The sequence below is a fragment of the Artemia sp. Qi Xiang Cuo genome, chromosome 1 (assembly GCF_049724085.1).
Source record: "Artemia sp. Qi Xiang Cuo chromosome 1, ASM4972408v1, whole genome shotgun sequence".
Taxonomy (NCBI): domain Eukaryota; kingdom Metazoa; phylum Arthropoda; class Branchiopoda; order Anostraca; family Artemiidae; genus Artemia; species Artemia sp. Qi Xiang Cuo.
This window is the reverse complement of record NC_142794.1, coordinates 80,591,030-80,611,326: the sequence shown is the minus strand read 5'-3', so window position 1 is coordinate 80,611,326 and position 20,297 is coordinate 80,591,030. Positions and strand designations below refer to the sequence as shown.

The 20,297-nt window shown below is 36.2% G+C and overlaps 2 protein-coding genes across 3 annotated transcripts in view; one reads left to right on the top strand and one right to left on the bottom strand.

Moving 5' to 3' along the window:
• Positions 1–20,297, bottom strand: part of LOC148956787 (brachyurin-like) — a 625,076-nt gene that overhangs the window by 316,602 nt on the left and 288,177 nt on the right. The window lies entirely within an intron of this gene.
• LOC148956789 (monocarboxylate transporter 14-like) overlaps positions 1–20,297 on the top strand; it is a 113,640-nt gene that overhangs the window by 5,481 nt on the left and 87,862 nt on the right. Inside the window, exon 2 of one of the 2 annotated variants that reach the window (XM_089087298.1) lies at positions 15,309–15,521. The exons of the other annotated variant lie outside the window; for it this stretch is intronic. Within the exon in view, the coding sequence (XP_088943424.1) occupies positions 15,309–15,521 (213 nt within the window). The remainder of the gene's footprint in view (positions 1–15,308; positions 15,522–20,297) is intronic. 2 annotated transcript variants of the gene reach the window in all.

The window sequence follows — 20,297 nt, the reverse complement described above, 5'->3', positions numbered from 1 at the left end:
GGCTCAGTAGTAATCCAAACTTAAAAAAAGGGAACTTTGATGTCAATAAATTTATCAAAAGAATGCTATTATAATGCTGATTCTATATAAGCAAATTTTATTAAGTTTAGTATTACTCATCAAAGGCAACAAGCCTGAGAAAACTTACCTGAATTTGCAAAGAGGGGGGAAAAATCTCCTAAAAGTGAAAAAAAATTAATAAAAATCACACCGTCAGATTCAGCGTATCAGAAAACCCTATTACATAGGTTTCAAGCTCATATCTGCAAATATATGCAACTTTGTATTTTTTGCCAAAAGAAAAATATACGAATATAGAAGTTCGTTACGTAAGTTAATTTGTAAATTACGTCAGAACCAAATTTAGAGACAGCCATTTAGCAAAAGAAAAATAAAATTTTTATGCAAACTTTGTTTACTTATTCAATGACGGCGAGCCAAAATAAAAGCTGCATTAACTAAAAAACGATCAGAAATTAAATAAAAAAAACAAGTTTTTTAAACTGAAAGTAAGGAGCGACATTAAAACTTAAAACGAACAGATATTATTCCGTATATGAAAGGGGCTGTCCCCTCCTCAACTCCTCGCTCTTTACGCTAAAGTTTGACTCTGTCTCAAAACTTTACTTTTTAAAAAACAAAAAAATTTTTGCCTAAAGAGCGAGGCGTTGAGGTGGGGACAGCCCCTTTCATATACGGAATAATTTCTGTTCGTTTTAAGTTTTAATGTCGCTCCTTACTTTCAGTTTAAAAAACTCGTTTTTTTATTTAATTATCTAAAAGATCAATGAGAATTAGGATATGTTGACCTGACATGCACTCTTTGAGGCATCTGCCACCCTCCCACAAAACAAAAATGATTCGCTGCCTCTCCATCAATATAGCTGATGCGCACTTACACACAACCAGGGACGTACGCAGGGGGGGGTGCCGGGCCCGCCCCCCCCCCCCCCCGAAATCTCACGATTTTTTCATTTTCCCATAATTTTCTAATTTTTCTCACAGAATAATGGGTTTGAAGGATTTGGCCCCCCCCCGAAACAAATTCCTGCGTACGTGCCTGCACACAACTGTGTATAATTTTATGAAATATAAAGTAAATATGTTTTTTTCTTATAGCAGCTATAAAATAAATACCAGAAAAATATTTCTGTAATAAGAAGAAACGTATCACCCCGAAGCACTCATATTCAGACTTAGTCTAAATAAAAGGTGACGAGAGACTAATTCCTACCCTTTAACCATACCCCTTTATATAGTTGTCTGAAGAATCATTGATGGTTAGACAATTTAGGCATTGAAATGCACTCTTTTAGGCATCTACCCCCCCCCCTTTTTCCTATACAATGACCCACCACCCCTCCTTCATAATAGCTGACGTGTAATTGTGTATTACTAAACTTAATTTCATGAAAAATTAAGTGAATCAGCTTAGTACAATAGTTCTGGGTAACGAACTGTAAGTAAGTAGCGACACGGCTCAGTAGTAACCAAAACTCTAAAAGGGGAATTTTGATATCACTAAATATATCAAAACAATCGGATTATTATGTTGATTAGAAATATTTAAGATTCGTTAAGCTTAATGTTACCCACAAAAGGCTACGAGCCCGAGAAAATTTTCTTGATTTTTGGAAAAGAAGGAGCACGCCCCCTAAGAGTCAAAGAATCTTAATGAAAATCACACCATCAGATTCAGTTTATCGGAAAACCACGCTGTAGAGGTTTCAAGCTCCTACCTACAAAAATGTGGAATTTTGTGTTTTTTTTGTCAGAAGAAAGATCATGCATACGTGTTTTTATTGTTTTTTTTCCCAAGGGTGATCGGAACATACAAATGATCCTAGAAAATTGGGACAGGGCTTATTTGAATGGAAATATAAATTCCTAGTGCCCTTTTTTAATGACAGAAAAGACTGGGGAGCAACTAGCCCTCCTCCTATGCCCCTTTTTCCCCAAAATCGTTCAATCAAAATTTTCAGATGACCATTATGTTCAGCATAGTTGAAAAGTCTCAATACTATTTTTTTGGAGATAACATGACCCCCCCCCCCCCCCCCCAGCCCCTAGGGATAGGTCTTTAAGTTATAAAATTTGGTATTTGTTTATGTGTAGTATTTCTCATTGGGAAGTATACATACATTTGGGGGGGGGGGGTTTGTGCATAGAGTGGGTATCAATGAGGATAAATTTGGGGGAGGGAAATTTCTGGGGGTGAATTTTCCAGGGGAAATTTTACTCTGGGGGGACTATTCCTATAAGGAATTCTTTTTATTTGTCTCAGTTTCTCTTTGCCCACTCAATTTTGCGTGTGGAGATGTTCCGGGAAAATTGCCCGGGGGAAACTTTAAGCATGTTTGGATTACCCGGAAATAATTTTCAAGGAAAGGGGATTTAAGGTTTGATTGGAAAAACGATTGGAACATAGTCTTTTTCAAATAAAAGTATGCTAAGGAGAATTTCTCAGGCTGAATTTTCCGCAAGAAGTTTTATGGAGGGGTTGGGAATTTTCAGAGAGGATGGAATTTCCCAGAAGGAAATTTACGGGGAGGGGTGTTGTTTTAAGTGATAGAAACTTTCCACGGAGGAGTTTCTCGTGAGGGGAGAACATTTTTCATGGAGGGTGAGTCGTATTTACTGGTATTATTTGAAAAACGATCAACAATTTTTTTCATCTGAAAGTAAGGAGCAGCATTAAAACTCAAAACGAACAGAAATTATTCCGCATACGAAGGGAATGCCCCCCTCCTCATCACCTAGCTCTTTACAATAAAGTTTGACTGTTTGTCATAATTTTTTTAAGAACGAATTCTGAAACACAAGGGCTGTTTAATTAGAATAGGAAGCTTTTTTAAAGGCGCTAAAAACTTTTAACGTGAAGAGCAAGGTATTGAGGAGGGGGTAACCCTATCATATGCGGAAATTTTTTTTTTCATTTTGAATTTTACTGTCGCTCCTTACTTTTAGTTGTAAAAAACTCTTTTTTTTTATTGAATTAAATCAAGCATTAAGTTAATGTCGATATTAACCACTTATATTGTATGGTCAACGTGACTTTTCATGAACTAATGCGCCCCCGTGCGAAATTAATTTCTCAGCTTCCGGGAAGCTCAACATATTTTTTTTTGCTTCCAAATACATTGGCTATCTCAGAATTTATAATCGAAAAAAAAAACGGAAAAAAATCCACTTTCCCATGACAAAATAATTTTGGTTGCTTAAAGAGGGCACAGTAACTTTTTATTATCGTTCGAATGGGACCTGTCGCGTTGGTCTAAGACTATTGGTTCAATACTATCACCCTGGGGATAAAAATCAGAAACTGAGCTTGATATCTCTACAGTAGGGTTCTCTAATAGGCTAAATCTAATGGTGAAGTTTTCATTATGATCTCTTGACTTCTTTAGATTGTTTTTCCTTTTTCGAAAACGGAGAAAATTTTCCCAAGCTTGTAGCTTTTGAGGGGAACATGAAAATTAATAAACTTTATGTATTTGAAATCGGCATAAAAATCCAATTTTTTCGATGGATCAATTGTTATCAAAATTCCTTTATTTACAATTTCGGTTACTATAGGCCCGAATCGCTCGTTACCACCAACAGTTTGATCTATGCTTATTCTGAATACAATTCCGCAAATATTTTCCAAGCAACCACAAGCAAATTCAAATTCCTACTGCAGTAGCTTACTCGAAACTTATTTTTTCAGGGCTTTGGTTACGATCATTCGAAACCTATTATGTTCTGCATGTGTTTTAAACAACACTACACATTCGAAGGACTGACAGAAAAAAAAACCTTTTACAAGAGAAGCTGAAAATGTCAAAATGGCTTTACTAAGAGTGACACTTTCAATTTTTAAGGAAAAAAAGACATGAATTTTTTATGAAAAATAAAAAATTGAATTTTGGATTCCCGAGTATTCTTAACAAATTGTTATTTGTCGGTAGCTTCACGCTACTGCCTAGGTCAAATTTCGAGTCGTTACTATCTAAGTCACATTTAAACCGATATTGGGGCTATTTAAAATTGCAAAATTTCATGTTGGTGCAGTCAGATTGCTTATACTTCACGAATACAATCGCTGCTCAAAGTTGACAATCATTTCTGAAAAATTTAAGAAGCTACAAAAAGTAAAATGGACATTTGAAAAACTTACTTCCAAACAATCCATATAAAGTGAAATCTTGCTTGAGTCCCTGAATGGCCGCCCAGACTTCTTGCTCAAAAGAGAATAATTCTGTTAGCGTTCGTCTATGGTACTCTTATGGTTCTGAGACTTCCTTTATAAGGCTAAAGCGACGTCAAACGGAAGTTTCGATTTCTATCAATTTTTGTAAGAGAGGAACTGGGACATGACATATTTTTGAAAGTTTTAAATCTCATTTCGTCTTGAGAGCAAAAAAAGATAGTCTACTAGAAAAACAACTTCACAAACAGAGCCAGATTCCATAGTATAGAGCCATGATATATTATATCCACTTCACAAGAGTATTAAAAAAAATCTTTATAAAAAGAATTTTTCGCTGAAAAGCGAAGAACGATATTAAGCTAAAAACCACCACAAATAACGTCCTATAAAAATTCAAGTGCCTTCAACAAGGCCCTCTCGAGTCTCATGTCCACGCGGCTGGACCCCCCCCAATTTTCTTGGATAACATCGACGGGTGGGTCTTCGTCGCCCCGGGACTTAACGGCTTTAAGTTTCAAACTGATCTTGGATAAAGGTTTTAGTGCCCGTTTCCCGGCCCCCTGACTCCTCTTACAACTAAATTTACTACTTTTATTGACCTTGAGAATAATCCTTGAAAGTTTTTAGCCACTAGATACACAAGATAATATTCACAAGGCTATTAAGACTTACTTATAAAGTCAGTCGAGCATCAGCAGGTCGTATCTCAATAACTAAATTTTCAGAAGAGGAAAAAAAACCTCACAACTTTTTATTTCCCCTCCGATAACCGTGTAACAAAACATATTGATATGTAAAATCAATGCATATCAATCTTTTTTTTGTGAACAAAATATATATCTCAAAATTTCATATGTGCTGGGAGGTTACCGGGGGCAGGAAGAGGTGGGTAGCAAAAGAGCAAGGGAGAGGACTGGCCGTCCTACAATCACTCTTCTTCCTTGAAAAGGGCACTTGAACTTTCAATTCTTAGTCGCATTTCCTATGTTTCAACGAACACTCCCTCGATAAAAAAAAATTGAGATAGAAATGTTGATGGAGAAAAGAGGGTATGGACAAAAAAAAGAGGGTATGGGAAAAAAATACATGGAAGGCACGCTACCTCTGACCTCAGACAAATTTTTTATAATACTGAAACCTGTAATAAATAGTTATAATATACCTGTACCCTTAATTGAAATCCAAGTTTTAATCAATCAAAATTTATCTTGTTTTGTATTTTTTCTTATTTCTCTGTTCGAATCTATACTGTCAGCGGTACAAATATTTTCGAACTCCTATTAATCTCATGTTTAAGAATCTAAGATTCCTCCCCTACTTCGGATGGGCTGTATCTCCTACTTCACAGCTCAAGATTCCTCCTCCAATCAGTTCTTTCCCTTATTAATAAGTCAATCAATCCCTGAAGACATGGCTAATCAAGAATGATATGTACACAAAGCATGCTGAGAAACTCAAGTCTTTTTTTTTCTTATGATAAAAGGATTTGATTTTCTCCCGACGATTAATTTATTTTATTGAATCCTTTCCGAACCTAGATATTGTAAACATGCGTTGAAGGGGAGGGCTTTGGTCTGCAAAGAATCTTGGTATTTCTACGACTTTACTTATATTTTCATATAAATATTGCCTCGTGCCAGCCGGATAAATGTCACTTCAGCTCATCTTAGCTGTAGAAATTCAGCAAGCATTGATTGTTATTTGAGGTGATTGTGTATCGATGCGAATTACAAACATCGTAAAACATGAGTTGTCATAAGCTTAAACACATGTTCCTACTTCTCCACACAGTTGAACTATTTTGTTTTTTTTGTTTTAATATTCACCCCCTCCCTTACCTGACAAAAATTTCTGAGCTTGGGCCTGAGCGAATTTCATTTTATTTTCTTCAATAATGTACAATCCGCAGCATTATGTTTAATATTGCTTGTGGAAAAGTAGCCGCTGTTGCTACATTATGCGCGGCGGAAAAACTTTCACGTATTATTGCCGGAGATATGAACTCTTACCTCTGTGATGCTAATAATCCGTGAGGTGAAATCCTGCTCGATGCCTGCCCAAGTCCGCAAGTATTGGGAAGCAGAGTAGACTTCACGTATGTGCATAATTCCGGTTCCATTTCCTCGCTCGACTGTCTGCTCTGCTCTTCCGACTTGAGGACTCACGTTGACTGTGAGGTTGATATCGGCTTCTGTGTTTCTGATCACCTTCCGGTTCCTAATACCTTCATTATTAATGACCTCCTGAATAATGCCCCAAATGATGCTCCAAAGGAGAAAAGGTGGTTCCGGAAGACTAAATGGCAAAAATCCAATTTAGCCATGTTCAGGTCTGTGTGTGACGGAATCCTGGAAAAGATTAAAGTCCCTTTCCAGCTACTACTCCAAAGCTCGCCGATTGCTTGTAATGAGAAACAAATACTTCTAAATATCTACTATAGTGAAATAACTCACGCCTTGCGCTGTGCAGAAAAAACCGCGGTTCCTATTCGTAAAGTGAGAATTGGGTCAGAAGTTCCAGGATGGTCGGAAAACCCAGCTTTGGTTAATGCGTGTCAACAGACTAAAACCCTGTATAGTGTGGGGATTGATCCGGGCCGTCCTAAACAAGGCGTTGTAAACAGTGTTCGATTGTATACGAAGCCGCAGTTCTCCAAATATCTCACCTTGCACCGCTCTCGTGTGATTGATGAAAACAGGGCGTCGCTACGAGTCGATCCAAATAAAATTTGGAAATTTGTAAAGAAGAATCGATCTTCAGAAGCGCTCAGGAGCCAATCTGCCCTCAGTGAAAGTAAATTGAATAGTTATTTCACGAGCGAATTTGCTTTACCTGACCCTGAATTGGAGTGCAATTTCGAGAGAAACCTTGATTTCTGTTTAGAATCCTTGGAACTAGGCCCCGGCCCCGCAGCGAGTGTATCGGATATTTGCTCATATATTCGTAAACTAAAAAAGAAGTTATTTATAGTAATAGACAATAGTTACGGCGTGCCCATAATTTTTATTAGGTGACCGCTAACAGTGCATCTACCATTTATGTTCCAAATGATTTTTAATTGCAATCTAGGGCAAGATATTTTTTGTACTGGGGAAATCACCCCTGTCATCAAGAAAGGTAAAGACCCAACTGAATGTTTTTTCTACCGCGCGATTATCATTGCTCCCGTTGTTTTGTAAATTGATGAAGTTGTTAGTTATTGAGGAGATAAAGTTTGTTTGTAGAACACCAGATTCGCAGTTCAGTTTCAAGAGAAATATTATCCACGAGCATATGCTTAACCTATTGTCTCAAGTTTTGTTGGACGCAGATACTAAAAGAGAAACCATGGTACTTGCAGGTGACGACGTTCGCAGGGCTTTTGATTCGGGTATCCATGCACAACTGCTTGTCTCTACGTTTAAGAGAGGTCTTAACATATCTATAATTGCTACTTATAAGAACATGTATTTTAAGTTGAAGGTTAGAGTAAGGGTACTAAAAAACTAGAGCCCGACTGTATCCAATTTCCTCATACCAGTACGAAAAGGCATTCGCCAAGGGGCTTTATCATCACCGCCTCTTTATGATAACAGTATCATCGAGGCTCAGAAGACGGTGAAAGCGTGCTTTATTTTTCGTGGAATTGATTTGTCTCTTGATAATTATGCCGACGACATTTTAAATCTGAGTAGATCCGTCAGTGGCATAGAAATTAATTTCAGAGTTTTGTGTAACGAATATGCTAGCATAGGCCTAGAAGTCAACTCTAGCAAAAGCGAGGTTGTCGCTTCTAACTGTTGTAAAAAAGAGTTGGTGCCTGTCATGTTTGCATTAGGTAGTAATGCTATTACTGCAGCAGCATCAATGATTTACCTTAGTTTATCATTTGGATATAATCTTAAAACTACCCGATCCTGTTTAATAAATGATCTCAAACAGAAAGTCCGAAAAGCGTATGGGATGATTTTGTCATGCAAACGCCCTTATAACCGCCGCATTCTAGTACGGATCTTCAATTCCTTTGCCACCCCTCATAGCTTAGCTTTGTCACCTTTCTGGTCTTTGTTTACTTTTGATGATAAAAAAAACAATCCGTACAGTGTTCTATAAGTTTGCAAAATATCTGCTTAGCCTTCCTCCCTGGTGAAGAAACCGTCAGATTTCAGTACGTTACGGACTCGATGACCCCTTCGTCGTGATCGCGACCAGGAGGGAAAAGTTCCTGAAATCTTTAGACCCAACGCATAGTATGTTTGAAGCTATAGTCAGTAATGTGTAATGGTTGTCTTTTTAGGTAAATAATTTCGTCATTGGTTTTTTTTTTAGTTATTGAAGTATTAATTTAAGTTGTTCGTTTGTTCGATGTGCTTTGTTGTTTTCTTTTCATTTTTTTTTTCTACTCCATTTTTACTTTTTTGTATTGATAAAGATGGGTAATAAAAATCATTCATTCATTAATAGAAGAGTGGGGCATCTATTACAACTTTGATATCACATTGTTACCTACGACAAAGCAATACTTTCTCTACGCTTGATTTATTACTTCATATTTTAACCGGATAGGCAGTTAATTTATTCTAGAGCTTTTTGAAAATCTTGGGACTAAGAAACGAAGTGTTCTAGGAACACAACTTTGGGAATATTATCACTATCACGACTAATTTCGTATGACATTTTCACAGCCCTGGGATGAGCTGTTCTCAAGCGAATGATCAGCCAGGGAATATATTTTGAATCCTACATTTTTTCCTCCTGATCTATCTTGGTCCTCCATATGCGAACGGCGCAACAAATTACTACTGCTACTACAACTAACAACTCACTGCAACATCAAGTGTGCTGAAGCTGTGAGCTCAGCTGTGCGCGCTCCTCATCTACTTCAATCTATTCAAAGATTAACCCTTTACCCCATTCCATGAAGCTCCTATTTCCTTTAAACCCTTCCTAATAGCACATTACCACCACTTTCGGGAGCAAACTGCTTTTGAGTTGATACACAATTCAAAAAGTACAGAATCACAAAATCACAATCCGAAAATCACAATCTTTGGCAATCTGGCATCCTTCATGCGTAAAACTTGGCCTAGCCATTTTAACCATTATTTCATTATAGACCTAGAAAGTGGGATGAAACAACATTATTCGTCTAGTTTGTTTTACGATATAGCCTACAGCCCGTCAAACGAGTACCTGCCCTTATGCAATTCCTCTGGGAAATGTTTAACAAATTTTCTTGACCACATATTTTAGAGCTATGCTAGGGGCCAAAATAGACAAAGCTGCGTCATAAAAGGACAAAATAAGCTTGCTTTAGTTTTTAAGAGAGTAATTGACAAAATTAGCGAATTAGAGCATAAAACAGCTAATTCCAACAAAAAACTTGAATTTTTTAAAAATTCAATTGCTTTTTTAAGATCTTTCATGCTATTTATGGGGAATTGCTAAATACACCTGCTATAATAGCCTACTGCGTCATTGGCGCTTTACTGAAAACGAATTGTGTTACAAATATTTTCTTTTGTACTTGTTACAATATTGAAAATAAAAATAAAATTACAGAGGTATAAAATCTTGAACTGATGAGCTTTCAGCAGCTAATATTATTATATATCAGATATGCAGTTTAATTTTATCAGTTCTTTCCAAGACTGTTCAATACACTACACATACAGTTTTCAGTAAAGCACCAATGACGTAGGAGGCTTTAGAATTTAAAGTTAGGGAAGGGGGCAGTAGCCAAACCCTTATTTGTAGCAATTCTTTTCGTTTTAAGCTTGATTTGCTTATTCAATTGATTCACTCGTTTTTAAGATTTATTTATTTATTTATGTTAGTAGCCTACATGTTGTATGATTTTGTGCTATGATTGATTATTTGCTTTTGGTTCGTTTTGCGTTTCATTTGTTCTTTAATAACTATTAAATAAAAATAAAAAAGTTTTTTTTAACTGAAAGCAAGTAGCGACATTAAAACATAAAATGAACAGAAAATATTCCGTATATGAAAGGGGCTGTCCCCTCTTCAATACCTCACTCTTTACGCTAAAGTTTTTTATTGTTTTAAAAAATAAAGTTGTTTGACAGATTCAAACTTTAGCGTAAAGAGCGAGGTATTGAAGAGGGGATAGCCCCTTTCATATACGGAATAATTTCTGTTCATTTTAAGTTTTAATGTCGGTCCTTACTTTCAGTTAAAAAAAACTTTGTCTTTTTTATTTAATTTCTGAACGTTTTTGAATTAATGCAGCTTCTATTTTGGATCACCGTACATGAATAATTAAAACGAAATTTGCATATTAATTTTACTTTTCTGGCTAAATGGCTTTCTCGAAATTTTTATCTGACGTAACTTACGAATTAACTTACGTATCGAACTTCTATATTTGTATGTTTTATAATGCATATTAGGGAGCTTACCCCCTAGCCGATACCTTGTTTTTTATGCTAAAATTCGAAGTTTGCTCGAATCACAAACCCCTGAATCACAAAGCCCAGTTAATTAGACGTGATGGGTTTTTTGAAACTACTAAAAAAAACTTTAGCGAAAAGGATGAGGTATTGACTAGGGGGCGAACCCCCTCATTTATGCAATAGTTTCTTTTTGTTTTAATTTTTAATGTTGCTCTTTACTTTCAGTTGGAAAAACTAGTTTTTATTATTAAATTTCTGATCGTTTTTTAATTAATACTGGGAAATCCAGTGCCCCCTTCATAGAAATGCACCTTCCCCCAAGGAGAAATCCTCCATGGAAGGATCCTCCCCCGTAACACCCTCCTCCGACACCCCCCCCCCATCAGAAAAAATCCCTCCTGAAACGTCTTTATACTTCCCATTAACCAATACTATATGTAAACAATGGGCAAAGTTCATAACTTGCAGCCCTTTCCCCGGGAACTGTGGGGGTTTAAGTAATCCGCAAAGACATATTTATGAAGTTTTCGACTATGCTGAACAAAATGGCTATCTCAAAATTTGGATTGGGTAACTTTGGGGAAAAAATTAGCGTGGGAAGGGGCCAAGTTTTCCTCCAATTTTTTGGTCACTTAAAAAGGGCACTAGAACTTTTGATTTCCGATTAAATTGAGCCCTCTTACGATATTCTAAGACTACTGGATCGATACGATGACCCCTGGAAAAAAAACAAAAAAAAAAACGCATCCGTGATCTATCTTCTGACAAAAAATACAAAATTCCACATTTTTGCAGATAGGAGCTTGAAAATTCCGCAGTAGGTTTTCTGATACGCTGAATTCGATGGTGATGTTTTCATTAAAGTTCTATGACTTTTTGGGGGTGTTTCCCCCTTTTTTCGAAAATAAGGCAAATTTTCTCAGGCGCGTAACTTTTGATGGGCAAAACTAAACATAATGGAACTTATATATTTGAAATCAACATAAAAATCTGATTCTATTGATGTATCTATGGGTATCAAAATTCCGGTTTTTAGAGTTTCGGTTGCTATTGAGCCGGGTCGCTCCTTACTTACAGTTCGTTACCACGAACTGTTTGATTTCTGGTCGCTTGAGTTTGAATTATTATAGGAACTTATTTCTGTTGGTTTTAAGTTTAATGGAATTTTTCACTTTTCTCTGAAAAAATTCTTTTTCTGAACGTTTTTTTTTAATTAATTTCTGTTCGTTTTTGATTGCCAAAGTTTCAGGTTTTCAACATTCCCGTTTCAAAATTAAAATTTTGATCGGATCCATTTCGGGGAAAATGGTACAAGGGGGGGGGGTTGCTCTCCAATCAGCTGACTCTTAAAAAGGGAACTAGAACTTTCAATTTCTCTCCAATCAGCTGACTCTTAAAAAGGGAACTAGAACTTTCAATCAAATGAACCTCCTCCAAAGTGTATACAACCGCCCCTTTAATAAGAACCTTATATGTTAACAATAGGCAACTGGCATAACTTATAGCCCTTGCCCCTGAGGATAGGGGGTAGTCAACCCTAGAGGCATAGTTATTTTGCCACTGAACTATTTTAAACGAAATGGCAATCTTAAAATTCGGATAGGATCCATTTGAGAGAAAAGAATGTAAGGTGGGGTTGGGATCTGGTTGCCCTCAAATCACTTTTGACTCTTCAGTGGGAACCAGAACTTCTAATTTCAATCAAATGAGCCCCCTCTAAAGTTTATGTGACCACCCCTTCAATAAAAACCATATATACTCCGGGGCATAACTTACCAACTTTTTCCCGGGCTCTGGGGGTTGTGTCAGCCCCTGAGGCATTGCTACATAATTTTGGACCATTTTAAACGAAACGGCCATCTCAAAATTTTGATCAGATCCATTTAGGGGGGGGGGGCTAGTTACCCTCTAATCACTCTTGACTCTCATAAAGGAAACTAGAACTTTAAACTTCCAATCAAATGAGCCCCCCTCCAAAGTTTACACGGTTACCCCTTCCATAAAAAACCTTATATAACCCTGGGGCATAATTTATACCTCTTGCCCTCGGGCTCTGGGGTGTTGTGTCAACCCCGAAGCACTGTTATATAATCAGTGGACAATTTTGAACAAAATAGCTATCTCAAAACTGAGATAGGGCTGTTGATGGGGAAAAGAGGGCATGGAGCGGGAGCTAGTTGCCTTCTGGTCACCTTCGACTCTTAAAAAGGGAACTAGAACTTTCAATTTCCAATCAAATTAGCCTCCTCCAAAGTTTATACGACCACCCCTTTCATAAAAACCTTATATGTCCCGGTTTATAGCTTACAGCTCATGTCCCCGGGCTCTGCTGCGTTATTTCAACCCCGGATTCATTGTTACATGATCTTGTGACAATTTCGAAGAAAATGGCTATCCCAAAATTTAGATCAGAAGCATTTGGGAAAAATATGGCGTGGGGGGATACTTACCCTCTGATCATTTTTGACTCATAAAAAGGAACTAGAACTTTCAATTTCCAATTAAATGAACCTCCTCCAAAGTTTATACGACCACCCTTTCCATTAGAACTTTGCATGCCCCCGGTGCATAACTTACAGCCCTTGCCCTCGGGATCTGGGGGAAGGGCTGTGTCAACCCCGGAGACATTGTTATATGAGGCTTGAACTATTTTGAACAAAATGGCTACTTCAAAATTTCGATACGATGTATTTGGGGAAAAGAGGGCGTGGGGGGGGGGGCTAGATACCCTTCAGTAACATTTGACTTTTAAAAAGAGGCACTAGAACTTCTGATTTCCAATCAAATGAGCCCCCCTCCCTGAAGTTTATACGACCACCCCTTCCATATGAAGTCTGGGGAAAAAAATAATAGAACATTGAAGCCTTATGGCCTTTACTATGGCCTCTGATTTGATGTTCTATAATCTATATAAATAAAAAAAATAAAAAAATATAGGCCTATGTCTGTCTTTCCCGTATGCATTACTACACTGCTCATCTGATCACCGAGTAACTTTAAAAAGATGATCAGTACACTCTTGCGAAAGTTTTTGTTAATCCCCCCCCCCCACAAGGCTCTCTTATACTTTCGAATAATTCGTGCAGCGACGCCCGATGGCAAATTAATAATCCTATCCTATTTTTTCAACTACTTTTAATTTTAAATATACTTATTTTAACCAACTCTTTCCAACTCTTTCTTCTTATTTTAACCAACTCTTTCTTCTTCTTTTTTTTCTTTATGTTTTTGGGTCTTCACGTTTCAATTTCAGAGTTACTTCGAAAACCAATATGCGTGTTCAACTTCAAAATGATGCATCCACACAACTTTTCGCAAAATAATTGCTGGATATTGGGCTAGAGGTGATTGCTGGATAGAGGTGAAGCTCCAGCATTTTATTTGGAGGGGGGGCAGGAGGGGTCTATATCCAAATAGTAAAGGAGCGTGGACTATAGAATAATTTTTCTCCACATTATTGGGGGGCAACTTCCCCCCCCCCCCTTGCCCTCCCCAAACGACGCCCTTGATATTGGGAATGGGAAGATGGCAATCGAAAAATGTACAAAATGCATCATATTCCTCGATCGATCACAACCGATAGATCTACCCATTGTCAGCAAGCTTTTGCAAGATAACATTAACCAAAGGCGGGTTGATTCATGACGTTTTCCCAAATATCAAGCTCATGCTATATCAGCCGCTATTAGCAATTATGTGAATACCCTCAATTTCAAATATTAAAAATGAAATATCAAACGAAGTTACAGCAAATAAGTCTATCGATATCGTGATGAATCAAGAAAAAGAATCAAGGAATTGTCAGGTTCTCTGCCACACATTTTAATATTAAAACCTGTAAACTCTATCATTCTTCTCGAAAACATCAGTCCATCACAACCTCGTAACCAGGGTTGCCACCGTCAGTAGGATTTTACTAGATCTAGTAAAAAAACAAATCTAGTAAATTTAGAGGATCTAGTAAATTTCCCGAAATCTAGTAAAAACTAGTAAAAAGTCATGATTTATAGTAAACAAAACTTTTTTTTTATTTTCCATGAATTCAGGGAAAAATTATCGTAAACATATGACAATTTACAATTTTTGCTTGTCTGTTTTACAATTTACAATTTACAATTTTGCTTGTCTGTCTCAGAGACAGACAAGCAGTCATCTATTTTCATAAACAGACACTTCACTTCCGGCGTCTAAAGGTCGACAAAATCAGCTTTCTGTGTATCAAATCTTACCAACTAAAACTGAAGCTATAATGACACTTGGATTTGTGATGTTTGGGAATCAAAACAAAAGCCAACCACCCAAGGTGATTAGGTGAATATCCTCAGTTTAAAAATTTTATTGAGTAAAAATGAGCCTGCTGAGAGAAATTAAAAGTAAGTAGAAATGTAACATTATATATATATATATATATATATATATATATATATATATATATATATATATATATATATATATATATATATATATATATATATATATATATATATATATATATATATATATATATATATATATATATATATATATATATATATATATATATATATATATGTATATATATAAACCTTCTGATTTATCGTATACGCACAAGACGAAAAAACAAAATAATATTAAAAAAAGTATCCTTGATATGCCTTTCTTTTGACATTGCAGCGACGTGCGATGGGTAAGCTAGTAGAATATAAAAATTTGCTTGGAGGCTTTTTAACAGTTTTCCTTTTTAGATGATATTGAGGTTTCACCTCAATATGTCGTACCCCCTGATGGAGGATGGGGCTGGGTGATAGTAATAGCTTCCTTCTTCTGCAACTTAGTCGTGGATGGTATCATTTTCTCCTTTGGCATGATTATGAATCATCTCGTGGTTCACTTTGACGAATCAAGATCTAAAGTAGCGCTTGTTGGATCACTTCTTTCAGGATTTTATCTTTTAATGGGTAAGAACATGTACAATATTCGTTTTATTAGGTGTGGAAGTAAAAGAAGGGGGAGGCTTGGAGTCTACTCTCTCCCTCCAAAGTCTCTGGATTTAGGAATTAATTTTAGATTTTTTTTCATGCTAGTTACCCTGTTTTTGTGGCTTCAACTAATTTATCTCCTTCCACAAAGGAAGGGGATAAATTTATATATCTCTCCGTACTTGGTTTATTTAATATCCATATTTAGTTAATTATTAACTATGCGAAAAATGTATACTACTTAAGATAACCTTCATTGTATCTAACCCACAATCTGTCTAGTTAATTTAATTTCTGTCTGTTTTGGGTTTCATTTATTCATTGACGTTTTTTTTTGGTCATTTTAAGCTTGAGTTATTGTAGCACATTATTTTTATTCGTATTGAGTTTTAATGTGGCTCTTTACTTTTCTTTGAAAAACTTTGTTTTGGAAGGATTCTAAAAACTTCATAGTGTAAAGAGGCTGAGAAGGAGGTAGCCTCCTCATTTAAAGAATAATTTCTGTGTGTTTTGAGTTTTAAAGTCGCTCTTTACTTTCAGTTAAAAAAAAAAGTATTTTTAACAATCTAATAAGTACTTAAGAGAAACGCCCTTAATTAAAACAGTGATTAAAAACGCCTTAAAACAGTGATTACAAACTGATATCGGGCCATGCCCCACCTTACCATTTCTAAAATCATAATGCCTCACCTCATAATATTTAAATTTTGTCATTCAAAATTTTAAGTATCCTGAACTGAAGGAAGCTTAAAGGGCTCTGCTAATGAAAAATATTGTCTGTATAAAACACCTTTTATACAATGCATGCTTTTTCGCTCTTTACATGCATATGAATGTGACGTCATCCACATGATTTTTTTTCTCAAAACTAAGACTCTGAAGTGTATTCTGACAAAGGGTGCACGTCCTGCCCATGACCCACCAAAATTTTTTCATGCCCCACCGGTGGGCTTACACCCCAAGTTGGAAATCATGGCACTAGACAGAACTTTCTACTAAGTGAAACTTTGTTCGATTTGTGCAAAGCATAACCAAGCTCATGTGGAAGAGTTTCGATTTAACTCAAACCTACCCTCGCAAGTTTTTTACGAAAGCCTCAAATCCTAGAAGAAGCCATGCTAATAGTTTTTCGCTTCTTAATCACAGGCATATTTGTATCAGTATGTTTTGTCATGGAGACTGTTTGGTATGAGGACTTTTCACCGGGTGAAAGTAACCCAAACGACCACAGCTTTTAACTTGGCCACGTTGGCCAAACTCAGGGAATATATGCTACTAAGTAAACTGACTTCGAATTTAGAATGTTGATTTATTGTACAAATTCAGATTCTAAGTTACCCCAACCAGCTATTAACGCAATGCTACCCATATTCCAGATTGCATGTCCGGTGCTACCTCGTAGAATAGCCTAGGGCTTGAAGTCTCCTCCAGCTACTACACAAACCTTTGGATGCTTGATTTTGGTATAAACCATTTTTCTGACCATGCAGTATATTCTTTTAGCACTCTTGGTTTTTCTTTTGTAACCCTAAGCACTTTGGGTCTCCCATTTACATGGGATCCCAAAATGGCTTAGTGATGCTAATCTATATCCAACGCTTTATATCAACACATGAAAGGTTTCGACAGGTTCATACGTTTTGGTCGAAATAACACTTGTCTTCGATTGTTTGACTAGTCCGAGTCTCAGCCGAGGATCTACGCATAGAAACAACATGCCCAATTGTAATAAAAATGATTTCCAACGAAACGGTTTGTTTTCTAGTTGGAGGAGTTTCATGATATTTTCTTCCCAAAGAGTGAGAAACGGTATGAAGGCTTTATACATGCTTTCACGTACATGCCTGAACACAGCAAGTGAACATATAAAATGCTAAGTTGCCAGGTTTTAATTCGGTATCCAGGTTTTAATTCAGTTTCCAGGATTAAACACATGAATTAACTTTTTTCATAACCACATTTCCGGAACAAAATTTTGCTAAAAATTGAAAAAAATGTTAATTAAATTTTTGTGGATGGAGTACTTAGTGTGTAAAAATACCGAATAAGAATGACCCACATGCTAATCTTCTTATAATTTGGCAAGATGTAAACATATTATCTTAGTGGTTTTTTTTTAGTGCTATTAAGTGACATAATTACAACAGGAGGCGAAAACTTTTAGGTGTGACGCCTACGGTTTCAGTTTCTGTGCAATTAAAGTGTAGACATTAAATTTCTGCAAGTCATTTTTGCATCAGATATTAAATTTCTGCAGGTCTAAAAGCCATTCTCCATTTGGCAGATTCTGCAAATCTCCCATCTTGCAGAAAAAGCAACGTCGAAGGTTGCAGTAGCTGCAAACTGCTAATACGGAGCCGGAAAAGGAGTCTCGATTTAAATAAAATTTTGCATATTGGCGGTGTAGTTATGCAGAATCTGCCAAATGGAGACTGGCTTTAAATAGTCCTCTTTACTTCCGTCGATAAAAACTAGCCATTTCGTGTAAACGCTATTTGTCTATTCTTTGTTCCATTAAAATATTTAGAAAAACTTCAAACAGATAAAAAAAAAATTACAGAGGGGAATACATTCTAAAATTGCTCTTCAAAAGATACCAGTGGATAAAAGGTATTTTGTTATTTATATTCCACCGAAGTGTTAAATATCTTTGTTGGGGAAGTAGACTGAGTCATCCAGTGGCGGATCCAGGGGGGAGAGGGCAGCGCCCCTCCCAACATAGTCTAAAATTGTGTAATTTACTTAATTAACTCAATTCTGCGTTAATTAAACTTGCTCCTAACGCAAGCTTATCGGATCAATCTATTTTGTCCCCCCCCTAATTTTGTTTATCGGATCAACCTATTTTGTGCCCCCCCCTAAAAAAATCCTGGATCCGCCCCTGGAGTCATCATTGTAGCCTATGTTCAAATTTCACTAATATTCCCTTTAAAACTGAGGTTCTACCTTTTTTGGAAACAAAAGAAGGAACCTTTCTAAGACTTGTGATTCATCACGATTTAGGGCCTAGGTTCAGGTTTCATAAAAAACCCCAAGAATAGCCGCCTCCAAATCAGGGGGGTTGCAGGGGGCTACGGGAAGGCAGAGGGAAATTAAATTTAAGAAGATTGGACTTGAAGTAAAACCTTTTATTAGCTGTTTAGATCGAAGACATGTACTAATACGGGCTGTTGTCATGGATGTCTGATCCTTTTTTTCCATCACTATTATTGCTTCACTACTTCAATAGCAAGGCATAGCTAAAACATATTCTAAGAAACTGCCAAGAATTTCCACTGAAAATAGTCTCGATTTAGCTAAACTAGTTTAACAGTTTTGATTCCTGTAAGAAAATAAAAATGAGGAATATAGTAGAATTACAGAAAATATGATCAAAAATAAATAATTGCTGAGACTACAATCGTCAAGCCTCGTATTACGAAAAAAAAGTAGAACAACGAGAAAAACGAGTTAACCCTTGAGAAATATTTACATTTTCTTTTTACACTGGCAGTCAATTGCATCGTTTTTCTCGATTTCCTACATTTTTTTTCGTATAATTGCGCGGAAGATATTATGGAACTGGTGTTCGGAACCAATAGCACTATTTTATATACAAACTTGTCTTCGAAATAAGAGTACTGGTGCATTATACGGACCCTTCTAAAGAGTCAAGTTTGGTTAATGCTAATGAAATAAAATAAAACAGGATTAATATATATTTTAGTTTATAAACGAATTTGGGGTATATATTTGCACATTAGGGGGGTGAGAGGGGGGGGGGGTAAGCATACCATATATTAAATACGTAACCTAACCTAACCTAATATAACCTAGGTACCTCTCCCCCCCCTAAACCCCAAAAAACAACAGTTTAAATATCGTAAACGCAATGAAAACTACTCTTTGCATTCCATTTCTACATAGCGGTCTCTTGAAAATAATTAAATAAAAAACAAGTTTTTTTAACTGAAAGTAAGGAGCGGCATTAAAAATTAAAACGAACAGAAATTATTAAGTATATGAAAGGGCCTGTTTCTTCCTCAACGCCTCGCTCTTTACGCTAAAGTTTTTTACTGTTTTAAAAAATAGAGCTGTGAGAAAGAGCCTAGCTTTAGAGTAAAGAGTGAGGCGTTGAGGAGGGGACAGCCCCTTTCATATACGGAATAATTTCTTTTCTCTTTAAGTTTTACTGTCGCTCCTCACTTCAGTTAAAAAAACTTGTTTTTTTTATTTAATTTTTGAACGTTTTTGAATTAATGCAGGTTTTGATTTTGGCTCACCGTAAATCAAAACGTAAAACAAAATTTGTATATTAATTTTACATTTATTTGGTTAAATGGCTTTCTCGAAAGTTGTTTAATTTTATTTACGAACGTTTTAATTAGTAATAAATATACGTAACTTACGAATTAACTTCTGTAACGAACTTCTATATTCATATGTTTTTAATACCTATATTACGGGGTTCGCCCCCTAGTTAATACCTCCCTCTTTACGCTAAAGCTCGAGTTTTGTTCCAACTCTTTGAAAATGACTCCTTAATCACAAAGGCCATTAATTAGAATAAATGGCTCTTAGGAGTACTAAAAATCTTTGGCTTAAAGAGCGAGGTATTGACTAGGGGGTGAACCCAATCATATACGTAATAAATTTTTTTCGTTTTAAGTTGTTGCTCCTTACTTTCAGTTGAAAAACTTGTTTTTTTTTCTTTAATTTCTGATCGTTTTTTTTTTTAAATAATGCTGGGAAATCCGGCACCCCCTTCATAGCAAT